General features: G+C 34.2%; 1 protein-coding gene across 1 annotated transcript in view; it reads left to right on the top strand.

The window, feature by feature from the left end:
• The window catches only part of LOC149806895 (regulating synaptic membrane exocytosis protein 2-like), a 228986-nt gene that overhangs the window by 127574 nt on the left and 81992 nt on the right, over nt 1-19420 (top strand). Inside the window, exon 3 of the mRNA XM_089959250.1 lies at nt 3734-3921. Within this exon, the coding sequence (XP_089815376.1) occupies nt 3734-3921 (188 nt within the window). The remainder of the gene's footprint in view (nt 1-3733; nt 3922-19420) is intronic.

Here is a 19420-nt window from a genome sequence, read left to right as displayed (position 1 = left end):
TGAACTTGGTCCAGAACCCCCATTTTATATACTACTTTGGTGTACCTTTCTTTGCAGGTTGTTTACTAAAGTTTTGGTAATAGACCTGATATTGTTCACAACTTAGAATGTTCTAGAAATGAACTCTTGATCCTCATCATGGTCCTCATATTGTGACTTACATTAGAGATGTAAATAGAAATAATTTATTTCTAATTTAAAAAAGAACTACCACATAATACAATTTATAAAATTTCATGAAACTCAAAAGGAGCATTGGCCTAATAAAAACACAACTTTCTGCCCATAAAGTATATGTCAAAAATTTGGACAGGCATTGATAATCTAAACCATACTTCCATATTTCAAAAATGGCGACGACTGTTTTGAGTTCTGTAAAGAGAAAAGCAGGAATAATATTACACATTTGAATAACTGCTGCTGTTACCATAGAAACTCATGATTCCTTGTAAATATTAAGATTATCAAAGATCATAATGATGGCAAAAAAAAAAAAGAAATAGAAGACAGAAAAAGGATACAATGAAACAATACGTTTCAAACCTATATGGCAAATGGCTCAAAGTAAATTGATATGAGAGAATGAAGGACGTTTCAAAATGATTATATAATTGCTGGATTATGAATTAGATTATGAATTATAATCTTAATGGCACCATTATTAACACTTGATGCTTGCTTCAAATTTAAATCACAATGATATATTAAATATAATGGAGGAATTGATATGCATTCAGTATAATGAATAAAGTTAACGTTACTGGAAATTAACATCGAGAGCGAAGGTGTAGATATACAGTTTCACCCTTTTGACCTTTAACTGAGTGCATGACTGCAGTGCATGATACTTACATATCCAGAAGCTGCTTCTTGTGTCATTAATATTACTTCATTTAAAGAACTGTCACTGTTAAACCACAATTGAGCTGATTTACTCTTTGCTGTGCATTGTATGGACTGCATTCAGCAGGTTGTCATACTTTATGAATGCGTTGTAGTTTCTATTCCCTGTTCATTATTTGTTTTATGTATCACATCACATAGTGCACCTTCAAAACTGTTCTTGAACAGAATTAGTCGATGCAGCCGTGGCTGAGTCCTACCAGTGAGAGTCCTACATTAGAATCCAAAACCATCTGGTCACTTTAGGCCCATTATAATCGTACTTTACACTGATAGAGGTTTAACTGTTATGACGAAGGATTCTTTGTACATTTTGACCTTGATTGGATTAATATTTTATCTAGAGTGTTTCCAAAGAATGGGCTTAATTTCTGTTAACAAAATTGATTTAAATTTGCGTCATTGCAAAGAGGAAAAGGATTTTTTGTATGAATATTTTCATGTAAAATAGTGTCGCTGTCCAGTACCATTATATGGATTATAATTAACTATCTTACAACTGACATCTGAATGGAAGAAACCAAATTTTCATGTATATACTTTGAATACCTAGTAATCCAAGGAACTCCACAAATACCATGAAATCAAATACAATATCGTACAGAAACCACAAACTTTAAAAGTTTTCTATTTTCCAATTATAAGCATGGAGGAAATAATAATAATAATAATAATAATAACCAACTGAAATGTGCATAGATTGTTATGTAACTTACATTTTCCCATGTATTAGCTTTTGTACCTCACAATCGTTCCTTCTAGTCATGTGATTGAATGGAAAATGTATTTTTTATTAAAAAAATTGAAAGTTAAAACATATTAATAGGTAGATGGATAATAATGCTTTAGCTAGAGCTTCTCTTGTTTGTAAAAGAACTTAGTATTTAAACTTTTATAAAGCCATGCCGATGTTGTAATGTGTGTGATTTTTAGTTTATCATTATATACAAATACAAATATGTGTAAAAAAATTGTGTGTGTTTCTAATTTAAATAAAAGCATGAAAGGTGTACTTTTTCACCTAATCAGAGATTTTTCACAGAAATTTTGATTTTGTTTCAAATATATTCATAATTATCATTAAGATTCATAGGTTTCAATTAAAAACTAGATAACAGTGACTTTTGCCCTCATGTATTTTTTAGAAAGGTGGGGATTATGTCCTCCTGTTTGTCTGTCTGTCTCTATCGTTTAGTAATTATTGTAATTCCTACAACATAGAAGACAAAGACATCAAACTAAAATGATTGGAGGTAGTCTTTACACGTACACATTTGTTTTCAATGGATATTTACAATTTCTTCAAAATTAAAAATATTTGGAGTATTTTAAGTGGAAATCTAAATTTGGTTTGTATCATCTTCCAAACCAGTGCTATGCACTGGGATTTTGGGTTACGCTCTCTGGTCTTGCCCACGGATAGTCCTGTCGGTATGCTTCCCCTGGGTTATAACTTGGAAACTGTTCATATCCCAAGCCAACAACCATGAGAAAACATGACATATCACCATATCAAATACAGACCATGGGTCATGTCCCTTAGGTTGTGGACACGCCCATGAGTCATAATTTGGAACAGTTGAGATCCAGACCCTCTAACCATATATTGGTTGAGGGACATAAGAAGAAATCAGACAAATTTCCAATACAGACCCTGAGGAAGGACGCTTGCTCTTGGGGCATCACTTCGGAACTACTGAGATCCCCAGCCGATAACTACATACAGGATGAGTGGAAAGGTGAAACAAAAGTAGACATATGTCGAGCACAGTCCCTATGTTGTGTACATGTCCTTTAAATATTGATGACGAATTATTTGATGGGATATAAGTTAAGGTCGTTGGCTTTCCCCTTTGGAAAAATAGATCACCTGATTTCTGATTGGCTGGCTGTTAAAGGACCTGACTTTGTTGACAGGTCAGGCTGATTTGGAAATCAACATATTGCCCTCATCCTGGCACTGAAAATGGTGGGGATTTTTAATTATTTTTTTTGTTTGTTATTTAAGGTAGTGATCCTGGTTCCGAAATTCTTAGTTGTAATATGAGCAATGAAAACAGCCAAAATACACGAACAACTCAAATTAAAATGCATAACAATTTAATCAATATTAATAATAAATAATCTATTCAAACAATTTCTGGATATAAATCTTACAATTACACTCCACAATTAAATTAACACATTAACTTGGCCTTCTTCATTTACGTCCTAATATGAGAAAGTCGCGTTCCAGTGAGTAGTTCCTTGTATTCATCCGTATCAGTTCTCCTTTTCTCCCCGTGACAGCCAGGTGAGAAACAATTTTTGCAGTAGATGTATGTATGGAGAGAAAAAAAAACTGTTTTTTAATTATAGTGGTTTAGAGGAGAGGAGACCTTATATTTATTTTCAAACCAACAATAAGTCGTAACACAAGAAAGATCTTTTACTACACACACATTTAATCTTACATGATTGATCCTGCGTTCGAAATAGCTGTGCGTTCCATATTTCCATATCACACAACCAGATTCTAAATACTTAGGTGCCTTTTGTGACGTCCTTGCATAGTTTTTTTTAGACGCAGTGAATCTAACATTCATAAAGCCCAGTTCGCTTTGAATTTTATTTATACAGTAAAAATATTTAGATAGCGTGCAAAATGGGTATGTAATAAATACAAAACCGCATTCGTGTCTTTTTAGAGTGGGGTGTATGTGTATGAACTCGATTGATATAACCTATGACGGCATCGACGTATCCCTACGCCATATAAAACCCGTTCTTTCCGCCTACTCAGAAAAAAAAAAAACCAGTTTGCAGCTTTGTGTTTGTATTAATTCCACAGGTATTCCATCCCGGATCATGGCGCCAGAACAGTCGAAAAGATAATATTTTGTCTCCTCCTGGCGCGGTCAATCCCGTCTGCCCACCCTCACCAGATCTAACTGGACTGACTCCTGAAGAAATCAACATATTAAAGGAAGTTTTCAAGCGGCAGGAATTATTCGAAGCGGAAGAACAAGAGAGACAGAGGTATGTTAAAAATCATTTAATGCATTTAAGTTTAAATTAGTACAATTTGGTTAGTTAACAAGTTCAGTCTCAAGTTTTCAAATCAATAGCAGTCATTTGTTGCATAGTTCATAGACCGTTCAAGGACAAATAAAGCTCCAATGCCACCGTTTATATCACAAATTTCACCATTCTTCTGACTAAAGATTGGAAGGAAGGAAATGTTTTGTTAAAAAGAAGCTATCTGACATAAACCGCTCATTCAAATAATCAAGATATTAGGTGTAAACGATGTTAAATACTCGGTTTAGAATTTAGTGGTGCCATCTTTTTAATGCAGTCAACGAAGTCGCTCGTAAACCGGATATTTCTCAGGAGTGCTCCAAAAGTAGCGATGTGATACATTCGACACATTCCGTTGGTGACTAATTCAAAAACAACAACATTAGCACGTGGCGCATATATTATTTGGAGAGGGAAAGGAGAAAGGCAGGTATGCTTTTTAAGCGGACACGAGATGAAAAAGCATGCATAAAAAAAATAAGACTCGGGTGGACACTGGTGATCATCTGGACTGCTGGAATATACACTGAAGGGGTAAATGGTCTGGATATATTTTGAAGACTTACTCAATAGTGCAATAGTTTAATTCCGACTTTTATAGTAAACTCTAACCAACTTGTTCCTTGGCCACGCATCCACATTCTTCATCTAATTGTTTAAGGTTATCACATGTAATATTGAAGCTGGTATAGGTATTATATTTCGTATGTAATTTCTCCACCTGGGTTGCTTAACTCCAGAGTAATTATCAATATACGAGGAAATGTCCGATTCCTGCGTTTCAGGGGCAAGTCTTGTCATGAATATGCATTGCTGTCGTATTGGACGCATTGAACGCAAATTTAAGGACGCTGCCGTTCCTATGATAACACTGCCACGCCTTCTTAGAAACTGGTATGTGGATTGGAGATTTGTAAACTTATTAGCCCGTCGTTTATGTAGATTTTTGTGCAATGTTTTATGTACAAATGCAGTCCTACAGAGGTTGTTGTTCCGCAGAGGACTTGCGACTTTAGCAAAGGTTTAATCGTTTTACAAATCCATGTCTGGGGCGTTGGTATCTTCAGAAGATGCGATCATCTTAAATGCAGTTGTGCTGAGATTATTATCTGGATTATTATTATTATTCTGGGGTTCTTCTGTTGTATCCCATAAAGCAGAGCAGGCCTTGTTTGCACTAATTCAAGTCTCGTTGCTGTCTGTGTCTGCATATCTTTGTGTGCGCTCCTGTTAAAAGTTCTTTCATGTTGAACGAATGGACTGGATTTTCTCCGTTGGCATACATGATGGACTTGTTAGCTCTGGATTTAGCCTCGGTTTGCTGACGAATTCTCAATGAATACACTTTCGGACTGAACTGTGTTGGAATTGTCAAAATGGAGTGGCAATGTACTTTTGATTGTCGAACTTGGCTGAGTTTGTTCACATAAACGTTGCATTGCACATAACAGACCATCCATTTAGTACGTACGCAAAAATCTGATCAAAGCTTGACCCCTCCCCCTCCCTGTACACATGAGTATTTTTTTTACACACACACCCACCTGCATACGTACGCTTGACGCTTCCCCCTCACCCACTTCTATAGAACGGCCTATATTTAATCCACGCAGATACTATCAAGGATTAATACTGTTAACATGTTAAATAAAACAGATAGTCCACCAATGTTGAATGTCTGGTTGCATCAAAGAAATAAGCTGCGTAACTTTAACAAGTTTGTCTAATGTCCGCAAAAATTCAAACGCCGACTAAACACATTCGAACAGGCTACGTATTAGACAAATTATTATCTTGGTTTCACCCCTCCCCCGTTTTCTATGCGTACGTACATTATCAGTAGACCCTCCATACGCAAGCGTATGCATTTGGATTAACCCCCTCCACCTCCGTGCGTAAAGTACAAAATGGGTGGCCCCTAACGCCTCTATCTGGACTGACTTAAGACTGTCCACTGAATATCTGGAATCTATTAATACGATGACTCAGTCACACTTGACTATTAAGTAACGGGTGGTGCATAATCAACGATACAGATAATGACGGTAGCGAAAGGACAGTCAGAAGAGTAATAATAGGATAATAGGAAAGGCAGAAATAAGTAAAAGAATGTCAGTGTACGTTTTTGTCCCTTCATACTCAGACCAATCCGGCTATCATAGCGGCGATGAGATAATTAACCTCAGCCGGCAAAACCCTGATAATTACTAGGTCTTACTTCTATCTGACTAGTTCGTTAGAATGTAATATTGGAAAGCTCCTGCTTGTGAAATACCTAAGTCAGGAGCTTCTGTAATTATTGATGGCACTTTGTGTTCCAAGTAGGCTTACATATTATACGTGGGAAGAAGCTGAACTTTAAACAATTTGTTGATGATGACTTTAATTGGAACTTATTCCTGTGGTTTTCCCTAGTTTGGCTATAAGCTAGGGTCAGGTATTTGTCCTCTGGTAGTCCACTAGATCATTCGCGATCCTGTACAACATTGGTCAGCTGGGCCTTGGTTAGCATGGATTTTGAATGATTCCCACTGGAGACGGTTCAACATAGATAGGATTAAAATAAATTAATAGTAGTAGTTCATTCATTTTATTCCAAAAAGGATACCAAAGTTGCAGTCAGTAGTGAGGGGAAGAAATGTTGCTTGCTATCGTAGCAATTAGATAGAAACAGCTTAATTTTGTACATCTGATAACACAAATTTACTCTTCCAAACACAATATTCCAGTTTCTAGAGAGAGAAAAATAAAACAACAGCAAACGACGCATAAATCGTACTACCGTATATACCCTTAGAAAGATTCACCTAACTGCAAATAGCCGAGACCCATATATAGCATTGGCCTTATAGAGTCTAATCTGTTCGTATGAATTCATGCATTTCGTAAATCGAGTTGACCATAATTTCCGCTCATAAAAGTAGCGACAGATCTGGGTATATGGAGCCAGGCCTACATGAAACACGAGCAAATAAGGCGGGATGGCGTGGTTAAATGCATTATATTTCTTAAATTTATCTGATATTTTCGACAAATAACTTCTCACTATGAAGATCATCGTGTTAGTATGTTTGTCTGTTTTTAATAAGAAGGTTATCTGAGGTATTACTGCTTACGATATTAAGTCAGAACAAACAGCCAGTATATCAGCCAGGCCCTAGATAACAAACAATTAAGTCAATACAAACAGACAATATGGCAGACAGACCCTGATAACAAACAATTAAGTCAATACAAACAGACAATATGGCAGACAGGCCCTAGATAACAAACAATTAAGTCAATACAAACAGACAATATGGCAGACAGACCCTAGATAACAAACAATTAAGTCAATACAAACAGACAATATGGCAGACAGACCCTAGATAACAAACAATTAAGTCAATACAAACAGACAATATGGCAGACAGGCCCTAGATAACAAACAATTAAGTCAATACAAACAGACAATATGGCAGACAGACCCTAGATAACAAACAATTAAGTCAATACAAACAGACAATATGGCAGACAGACCCTAGATAACAAACAATTAAGTCAATACAAACAGACAATATGGCAGACAGACCCTAGATAACAAACAATTAAGTCAATACAAACAGACAATATGGCAGACAGACCCTAGATAACAAACAATTAAGTCAATACAAACAGACAATATGGCAGACAGACCCTAGATAACAAACAATTAAGTCAATACAAACAGACAATATGGCAGACAGACCCTAGATAACAAACAATTAAGTCAATACAAACAGACAATATGGCAGACAGACCCTAGATAACAAACAATTAAGTCAATACAAACAGACAATATGGCAGACAGACCCTAGATAACAAACAATTAAGTCAATACAAACAGACAATATGGCAGACAGACCCTAGATAACAAACAATTAAGTCAATACAAACAGACAATATGGCAGACAGACCCTAGATAACAAACAATTAAGTCAATACAAACAGACAATATGGCAGACAGACCCTAGATAACAAACAATTAAGTCAATACAAACAGACAATATGGCAGACAGACCCTAGATAACAAACAATTAAGTCAATACAAACAGACAATATGGCAGACAGACCCTAGATAACAAACAATTAAGTCAATACAAACAGACAATATGGCAGACAGACCCTAGATAACAAACAATTAAGTCAATACAAACAGACAATATGGCAGACAGACCCTAGATAACAAACAATTAAGTCAATACAAACAGACAATATGGCAGACAGACCCTAGATAACAAACAATTAAGTCAATACAAACAGACAATATGGCAGACAGACCCTAGATAACAAACAATTCTCACATTCAGATTCTTATCCAACTCAAAATTCTAACCTCTGAAATGGGGGGGGGGATGTCAAATAACTGAACCATCAAATATCAGACATTTCATGTCAAGTGCGAGTTTGAATATGAGAATTGTCCGTAATGTTGAGGACAAGATGTAATTTTTGCATGCTGAATCTCATTAAATGGATGAAGTCAGCACTACCACAAGCCTCACCACACACTTCACTGTTCACAAGACATCGCATCATATCACCCGTCCAAACGATTTCCGGTGTGTCTATTATTGGACTTAATGACAGGTTGAAGGGAGATAAAGAAAAGACACATTAACTTAACACTTACCATGCTGATTGTAAAATTAACAGAATGAAACATTTTGATACAGGACTAAATTTTGAAACCTTTCTCCGTAAAATATTTAGGTTAATATGGGTGTTGCTTGACATCCTACAGCGGAATGTGTTTTTTATATTTAAATCCAACTTCCTTCATCTTAAATTCATTTATTTATTTTCTTTGCAGACCACTATTTTGCACCTCTTGCACTAACGGTAGAACAGACAGTTTCCAAAGGAATTTCATGTTTGAATAGATCCGAGGTCGGACAGACAGCATGGTTTTAACGATCGTAAAAATGACCTCTTTAAAAAAAAGCAAATTTGTGCACATATTAAATGTGGAAGATGAAAACTAAAACAAACATCATTTCAGCAGTTTGAGGTTAATGTCACATAATCTAAACCGCCTGATCTAAATTGCACGACAAAAATCATCGCAATCATTTGTATTGCTTTTAATTTCTTCTTTTTTTTATCAATCAAAAGGTTATGTTAGGGTTTTTCCATGATTAATTTTCCATTCATCAAAGTATCACGTGGTATCAATGAACTTGACATGTGTAGATGTTTTATAGACTGATACCTTTCATGGAAACAAACTGGATAAGTCACACTCGCTTACAAGTGGGGCCAAGCTGTTGATAACGTAGATCCTAATCTGCCGTCACATAATGCGCTGATCAGGGTCATTCATTGTTCTACGGATTACTCCTAACAAACTGCATCAATCCAGATCGTTATGTGGCTGTACAAATCCAGATCGTTATGTAGCTATACAAATCCAGATCGTTATGTAGCTATACAAATCCAGATCGTTATGTGGCTATACAAATCCAGATCGTTATGTAGCTATACAAATCTAGATCGCTATGTAGCTATACAAATCTAGATCGTTATGTGCCTATACAAATCCAGATCGTTATGTGCCTATACAAATCCAGATCGTTATGTAGCTATCCAGATCGTTATGTAGCTATACAAATCCAGATCGTTATGTAACTATACAAATCCAGATCGTTATGTGGGTATGCAATTTGAAGTTTGAACCGACCTGTAATCAAGTCTATAAGATAAGTTGCACAGGGATTTGACATCTATAAATGAAGGTTTTATCAAAACCTGAATTTAATAATAACCCTCTCCATCCACCACGATCATAAATGTAATATCTTTACTGAAGCATATAAACTTTTCGTTAATTTCCATCATTCTGGGTGTTCTTGTGCTTCTCTTTCTTTTTGTTTTTGTTTCGTTCTAATTTATTAGTAGATGAAAAGGTAATGTAAAAGTGTTTCTGGCGCATAAATATTTAAATTTGTGCAATGTACAAATCAATAACAGATTGCTGATTTTATTTTGTTTAACTTTAGTCATGCTTGGCTTCGTACCATACATGCTACACTATAGATACATACATACATACATACATACATACATACATATACACACATACATATACACACACACACATACATACATACATACATACATACATACATACACACACATACATACATACATACATACATACATACATACATACATACATACATACATATACACACATACATACATACATACATACATGCACACACACATATATACATACATACATACATACATACACACACACACATACATACATACACACACATACATACACACACACACATACATACATACACACACACATACATACATACACACACACACACATACATACATGCATACATATAGACACACACACATACATACATACATACATACATACATACATACATACATACATACATACATACATACATACATACATACATACATATTGCTATTTCGTGCTTAAGAATGGAATTAAGCCATATATCACATTAACTGAATGCTGATTTTCAGTGTCACCTTACTCAAAGACAACATTTAACGTCATATTTATTTTATCGAAAAAGAGACTTCTTAGATGGTGGAAATGGAAATAAAACTTTGGAAGCTTGAAACTTCATATTTAAGAATTTATGAAATGTTAATGCAAAAAATAATTGAACAGACACTTTTGATAAAGGAAAGTCTGCTCCCTCTTCGATGGGGATTGCAATAGACAAAGTCGTGATATGTTTAATTGTCATCACATTAGTAAATGTGACGTAAAAAAGTCAGCTTTGGGGCTTCAATTAAAAATAATTCTCCAGTATAATAATGATAAAATAAGGGGAGAAAACTGCAGTGTACTGATTACAATAATAGTTTCAAAATCGTTGTCGATCAATATCTAAGATAAAGAATGGCTGCTGTCATGGCAACCTGACATACATAGATACACCATTATATGTGCTTATACACCCTGAATCTATTTATTCTTTGAAGCGCCGTGTTTCATTTCTTGGACAATAATGCAGATTTCATACCATAAATGGGAATGTGTATAACATGGCTTAAATCTGCTATTCTATTTCAAAAACCGATATATTTTTTCGTGCACTAAATCAGCATTTTTTAAACAAGGATATCTATCTTCAGTAAATATCATTAGTCAATGTTTCTGTAACACTTCATTCATGCTGTAAAGTCCATTTGACGGATACAGACGGTAATAAAGAAACCCCACATTGCCAAAAATCCTCTATAATAATAATACTAATAATAATGAGGACTTTGTATAGCACCTAATCTTTAGAAGCTCTAAGCGCTTTACAACATTAGACAACACATGTAAGATTAAAATATCATATAATGATATGATTATAATAACAAACACCATGAAATTAGAAAACATATAAAACATAGCTACAACTGATTAAAAGGATAAATGCAGGAAAAGTAGACGTGTATAAATATATATATATATATATATATATATATATATATATATATATATATATATATATATATATATATATATATATATATATATAATTCAAGAAAAAGGGAAATCATTCTTGCCCATGTCCTCCCCATGTCACCTACAGATGGCGCCAGATTGTCTTCGTTTATTAACAGACAAGACGTCGTTCATTTCGCCTCCCTTAACCAAGTGCATATTTGTAATATTTTCATTCCATCTGTTGCCAGTTTCGCTATCATCGGATGTATTAAGTTTTATTCTACAGGTCTTATACGTTTTTTTTATTTTATTGTGACCATATTTATGTGAATTGTTTTCACCTATGCAGACTTATTGTATGCGTTCTCTGACCGCATGGCTGTCCACATCTGCTCTGTATTAGAACGTGTTGAAGTTAGTGTTTGTGCACACTAAATATTTATCACCCCTTGTATAGCACGTGTCCCCTGGCTTCAACCTTCCACGACACGTGTGGACCACGCTGGACAGTTTCCGGACAGGACAGGGTCGTTTGTGCAGTAAACCTTGTCCGATGTGGCTAGGCCACTGACTCTTCGTTTAGCTGTGGCGCTCTGCAGACCATGTCACCATTGTGAACAACTGTCCACTGACAAAGTTCACCGGCGGACTGCAGGCTCTACACTTCGCTGATGACGATGCTGTTAAATGGCTGAGTACGCACTGCACGCGATAAATAAATTAATACTAATATAGACAGCTTTTACTTCAGACGTAGGTATTGATTCAGTGATTCATTCATATTTGAATGCTTATAGTAAGGGGTATGTGTGTTGGCTGGTACAGCACATCTCTTTATAAGTTCCCTGAGAGTCTGGGTCAACATCAGAAGACTTCCGATTGCTTCTGTTTAGTTGTTGTTGTTGTAGGGGCCCCTCCTTCTGTTTAGTCATCTGAGGCCTGGCTTATTGGTAAAATACTGGTTTCCTGATAGTTTTGGCCTTTAGATCTACTAAGACTGTTCTTTGATACTTCACAAGGTTTTATCATTCAGAGTGGAATTACTTCCGTATGAACTAATCCAAGACTGATAACTTTCAACTACATCTATTTCAAGATACCCATTACCTTAACACGAATGTTCATCTATTACGTAATAGAACTATTCAGGAAAATAATGTTTAAAATACAGAGACTAAAGTATTATATTCAAAATGTCTCCAATCTTTTATTACTTTTGTTTCGATGGTTTGACATTGTTATATATGTGTTCACTTGCTACCTTATATCTGGTAATCGTCCATAGGAAACCCTCCTCTGCTGTTCTGAATCAGAACGGTAAAAGAGGAACACGGACTAAGACGATCAATAATAAAATTCATCATCACTAACGTCTCTAGGTTTATTAAGACCCGGGTATCGACGGCACATTGTTGTACCTGACTGGTGGTGTTGAAAATACGCTCATGCATTTTGTAATTATCATATACTTTAAATACTTGTGATATTTCTATTTTATTTAATTATTCATGAATTATTTTTCGTGGTCGGTTTTCTCAATCATTTCCTTCATTAAGGGCATTCCGTACTTATGTACATTTCGAACAAGGTTTCATATACACTATTTTATTTCTGTGAACATTTGTATTTTCAAATTGTACTACTGTTACTTTGAACTTAATTGTAGGATTTTTACGGTTAGTTTTAAATTAATTTCAAAGATAATTGTAAATATCCTTTTGTCACCTCGAAATTATGTTGGATGACTTGAAAAATTTCTCGAATCACCTAATCAGACTAAAATAAAAATATTGCTTTAATGAAAGTACAAATTTAGTTAGTTAGTGAAAAACTCTTGTACCCTATTTTATGGCTAACTCTTTCTCTATCATTCATTTACTAAAGCATATACAGACAGCTACATCGATTATGAATGATTCTCTTGATAGCCAATTCATTTCCAACTATCACAGCATGTTTACAAAAGGGTTTTAATAAAAGATATTCGTGTTATGTGAACTATTTATCGGTTAAGCAAATGGCATTATGAGCAAATGTGAAATATACCACTGTCAATCAATACAAATCCATCATATAAATTCAATACAGTGAAATATACCACTGTCAATGAATAAAAATCCAACATATAAATTCAATACAGTGAAATATACCACTGTCAATCAACAAAAATCCAACATATAAATTCAATACAATGAAATATACCACTGTCAATCAATAAAAATCAAACATATAAATTCAATACAGTGAAATATACCACTGTCAATGAATAAAAATCAAACATATAAATTCAATGCATTATATATGCTCACTGATATGAGAATGGAAACATTAAAATTTACTACCTGACGTTTTTTCAAACTTTTCAGACTGAAACAGTGTGAATTTTGAACGATAGCCATAATCAAGTGATTCTTGTCGTGGTCAGCAATACATCTAACAATTAACACTGCATTGACGTATGGGCTAGGCCCGCATGAAATCGCTATCCAGTGATGGAGTTGATGCTTCCGCTGGGGAAGGATTAATATTTACTGGAGATAACGGTTCTAGACATAGACTAGACCAAGTTAATGTGGGTTAATTAGGGTAAAATTGTCAAAGTTGAAATAAGCCTGAGGAATATTTGTGTCATTGGAAATAAATGTCGCAAAATTAGATTTTCCAGAAATAGTTATCAAGAATGCACGGAAATACGAGGTGTTGCTCAAACCTGGATAAGCGTTGGTTATATTTCATCAGCTAGATAAAGTAAATCTGATTGCCTAAGCTAAATATGGAATGAGTATTTCCTGGACGAAATTCAATGTTTAAATTCCATCGACAGTTTAGTTAGTCCCAGTTTCTGCAGGAAGGTAAGAATTTGGCTCCGAGATTAGTAGAAAGTATGTTTTTGTTAAACTTGTCCAAGGGACGGGTGTCTAGCAGTTGAGTGACACGGAAATTTAAAAAAAAACAACACACAAATAAATTCGGTTGCATTAAAACACAGTATTGCGAAGGCACAAGGTATTGTCTCAATCGTATACAATTTGTCATTGATAAGATTGCAATTACATCAATTTTCATTCAGTTCGGAAGTTGATTGTTTGCATTCATTCGTCTTGGAAGTTACATGACTTATTTATTCTAAGAATGTCATACATTTTTCCTTTGATAAGGATATTTTAATTTCCTCGTTTATATGTTAGAGGAATCATGTATACAGGAAAATCATGCATTACTTCTGATATGAAATGTGAGAATTGTGTGCACTTATCTGTCTTAAATTATATGAATCATATATTCTAGGAACTGATACTGTCATATGAATCATATATTCTAGGAACTGATAATGTTATATGAATCATATATTCTAGGAACTGATACTGTTATATCTGGAAAGGTTATGCCAATGAATTTCTAGTTAGCAAATATTTAAGTTAAGACGAATGATTTCATTAATTCGTTTGTATAATTAATATATGAATTCTGTTAACCGAGAGTCAATGGTATTCGGCATAAAGAGCGCTTGCCGGCCAATATTTAATCCAGTTAGTGATTTATACCCCACAGCAGGGGCGTAGTTCTGGTTATTTAGAGGTCTAGTTATGTCATAGTTCAATGAGGAATGCTGAGTAGCCTCTAGGGAGAGACATTCATTTTCTGGTAATAGGGTTATGTATCACGTTTCATACTGTGAGCTAATCCATACTAGCCTTAGTTTCTGTTGAATTACGATAAGACGATATCTGACATAACAAGAATGGGGGTTATTGTCCGATCCCAGAAATAAAAAGCCTGACAAATATATATATATATATATATATATATATATATATATATATATATATATATATATATATATATATATATATATATATATATATATATATATATATATATATATAAGGCGAAAATAGCTCCATATATGCACCTTACAGTAGGACAGTAGGCTAAGAGAGCAGACAACCAAGTTACTAATGTTGACCCGAAAAGAGGCTGGAGAGAAAGAGAAGAGGAAAAGGGATACGACGATCCTGACCTGTTCCTAACGTTGAATTTGGAAGGATCGGAAACAATCGGGTTTTGTTCAGACATGCTGCAATTTGTGTGCGATCCTTCACTCGAATTCAGGATGAAATTTGTCTTATCAGTATAACAGATAGGCTAATTGCATTTCTTATAAATTTGGTAATTTTATTTCCAAGAGAAAGTTTATCAATCAAATGCCATGTTAAATTTCATTTTGTTTATGTAGTTGATTAAATTGTTATATTTTACATACCGGGGCTCGTGTTGTTCTATTCTATAACTCTGCTCAGATCTGTTATTGCGTCCATTAATTTCATATTTTATTTTATTATTTACTCGATCTGGGAAATAACACCGAGTCGATCTTCCTCCACATAACGATAGCAAAACCAAAGCCACGTAACAAGTCACATGACACAGACAAATAAACGATTTCAATTTTATATTCACTTTATCCCATCCCATACAACTGAAACCGTCAACCCTACTTCATAATAGAAGTTTTCTAAAACTGTCCGAATTCTAATCTTACTTTCAGTAAATTCTTTTCCGTTTTTGTCGAGTTACTGTGTAGAGATTTTGCAAAACGCTTATCGTAGCAATACTCCGGAGTAATCAAAGACTGTTAGATAATATTTACAAACGAAGACAGAACTTATTTGAACATGTCAGAAGTGCCATATAAGTGAAGGAAAAGTATAAAGTGTCAAATTTAGATATCGCGATAACTGAGAGATACAGAGGTCCCGGATGACGGTCGTTGTAATCGAAATTAAAGATATCCAAAGTACATTCACGGTTTGTTAGGCTATAATTCTTATCTGCTCAGATAAGCTCTACTAACAAATGAACCAGAATAAGAGCTTATATCAAGCAATGATGAATGACATAAATCGTCATTGTACAGGTATTCATTATGTACCAAGACTGGAATACGTTATGTGGACGGTCCAGGCCATGCATGACAGGTTGAAACTTGAGATGGGCAATCAAGACACAAATTAAAGTCAGCAAAGAAAATTTAATGAAGTAGCAATACGATGAAATAATGTGTGGTATTTGTAATGTTGATTTACCGGCACATTTGTACATCTGCTTCAAAGATTACGATTGCCACTAAAACTAATTCATTGTGAAGCATGATCAATGTAAAAGAAATTAATCACCGACGACAATTTTCAGTAACTATGTTAATGTGTAACGTGACACACGAAAATATAGATTCGGCAGATACTATTAATTTCAAGTTGCGCGTTTATATTTATTGAATCTGAAAACGATTCATAGGATCGTGTTATTAGACCGACAGTAATAGTTAAAATACTAGCACTGAATTGAACACAATTCTGATACAAAAGGCTAATAACGTGTTTGAAAAGAACTTCTTTAAATTCAAACATTATTTTGTGTTCGGCAAACAGTTGAAAAATCTTCACAAGAGACTGAAGTTTAAAATATGTACTGATGAAAATAAATGTATAAGTTACAGATAACGATTTGTTCTTTGCAAGGAGAACAAGTACAGATTATGGTGGTAGTTAGTTTGGACACCCGTTCATTGTTGTATCATTGTGCTCAAATTGTTCAAATCGTTTGAATATTAATTATTTTACAACAAGGATGTTCCGTGAGATTTTGTGAGGTTTTAAATGCTTTCTTGTCTTTCTCTGAACTGTTTCTTTATCGAGTTGTACTTTTGAATAGTTGCAGCCTTCCTTTTGCATCTTCTAACTTAGCACTATCGTCTATAGCAAAAAGGAAATGTGTACCTTGGCTAACGTCAACGAGGAAATCTAACAACAGATTTTACTTATAGCAAGACAAACAAGTTTTTAAAAATAATTTTGATTGCCTTTAACTAATTTAGCATCTTATATACTATTTTATATTACCTTGTGTTAGTTTTATCTTTAACATTATGGAATGCAGAAGAAATTATTATAGGATTTGTTGATATTATTCCATTTTACTATGTTTTATTTACTCTAGTCATTGTTTCAATATTATGTCTTATGATATTTTTTTATTTCTAACATTTATCGATTAGCTGTTCATTTGTAATGTTTTTGCTATGTCTGTCACATTTTCTCTTCCTGTAGGTTTAGCTATTATTTCAAAGCACGTGCATTTAGTTTATTTTAATACCATTTCCTTTACTGCACCATTATTTTTCACATCTGTCAAACTAACCACAAATACCAACATCTGATATATAACAACAGTAGCATCGATCTTTTTGAATGGGAATTTTAAAGCAGCATTAGACATTGGTTGATACGAATTTTTCCCTCTAAAACAAAGTCAATATACGTTTTGTGTGTTTCTAAAGTATCTTTTCTCTTAACATGCATGTGAAGATTTTCTTGACAATTAGCTACATTATGATATGTACTGAGTATCAAGTATACTACTCAAATGAAGCAAAATACAGTATGATCTATACTGAGTATCGAGTATACTGCTCAAATGAAGCAAAATACAGTATGATCTGCACTGAGTATCACGTATACTGCTCAAATGAAGCAAAATACATTATGATCTGTACTGAGTATCAAATATACTGCTCAAATGAAGCAAAATACAGTATGATCACGTATACTGCTCAAATGAAGCAAAATACATTGGTGATCAGATAGATATTGTTTACACTTGCATTACTAACTTCCATGTATTTTGTTGTTTGTCACGAAATACTCTGCTTCTCTAAACTCTTGGGTTTGTTTGTGGCTTTTAAAATAAGGTCTACTTGGTAATCTTACCACTTTGCGGATGATATTCTAATTTTGCTAGGTCGAAAACTTTTCTCTATCATTTTCTCTTTCTCGGACAGTATTAAAACTAATTTTAAACTCATTCATGGTAAATCAGATAAAACATTTGTTAAAGTGTTATTGCTGCTAAGCCAATAATGTTCTCTCGATTGATGCAGTCATAAAGGAAATGAATAAATATAATAGAATGTGCCTTTGAATCGGAAATTATCGTATTATACTGCAAATGTTTACCAATCCGTAGCCTTCCTTACCACAATGTAAACTTTTTTTGAATTTTTGACAGCGTTATGGTAAATGTCATATCCAAGGGAAGAACAAAACGATATAATGGCCAGTGATATATTAATATATGGATGTAAAGCAGGAATCCAAACACTGTTAATATACATTGTAAAATATATAGCTTCCATGTCACTGTTTTTGTGCATTATCTGGTATTGGTCTTTACGTGACAATTTATTATAAATAGTTCCTTGCTGTACTCCATTCATTTTTCCAAACGCTATTAACCACAACTCTTTCTGTGTCAAGAAAATTTTGTAGTCATTCATTTTGAAAGATCATCACTACTTTAACAAATGATAACGTTTTGAGCTAGCATTGCCCCTTTTTTGAACTAATCACTGCATTGTTATAACCCACTTTAACTTTAATATCAAACAATGCATAAAATGTCCCAGACTTGTTAAAGCCTCAGTATTTATATTTTAATTTTTAGTTAAGTCACGAATGAAAATGTTTGAAGTTGTTCTCATACGTCTTAGCACACTTTCACTTTTATATATTTTGTTGTTGTTTTCACCCATATAATTGGTTATTTCGTTATAATAATTCCTTTACTGCAACTCTGGCAAAATGTTGATGTTAGTGGTTACCGTGCTTTCCATACGTTCGATAGAGTTAGATACGTTTCCAGTTACACCTTTAAGTGTTCAAATTTTGAATTTCTACGTTTTTAGGCCTATCACTCATTGTTTAAGCTGGGATTGCACAGTTCCTTAGTCTGTCAAAGATTCTTTTATTTGTTTCTTGACACAAACCCAAGCATATGTTCCTGAGTGCATCCATTGTTCAGTGGATTGCAAGTACTATTGTTTGTGTGTTATTTCCCCTGCTTTATCTTTTACGGTTTCCAGCGTTTTTATTTTTACCGAATCTGATGTTCCCTACTGCGAGCAGCCTTAACCAAGATCTACAAAACATGCTGACAGAT

Source organism: Sinohyriopsis cumingii, chromosome 1 (genome assembly GCF_028554795.1).
Source record: "Sinohyriopsis cumingii isolate HCF-2022 chromosome 1, ASM2855479v2, whole genome shotgun sequence".
In the NCBI taxonomy this organism is placed as follows: Eukaryota; Metazoa; Mollusca; class Bivalvia; order Unionida; family Unionidae; genus Sinohyriopsis; species Sinohyriopsis cumingii.
This window is presented reverse-complemented; position numbering and strand designations above follow the sequence as displayed.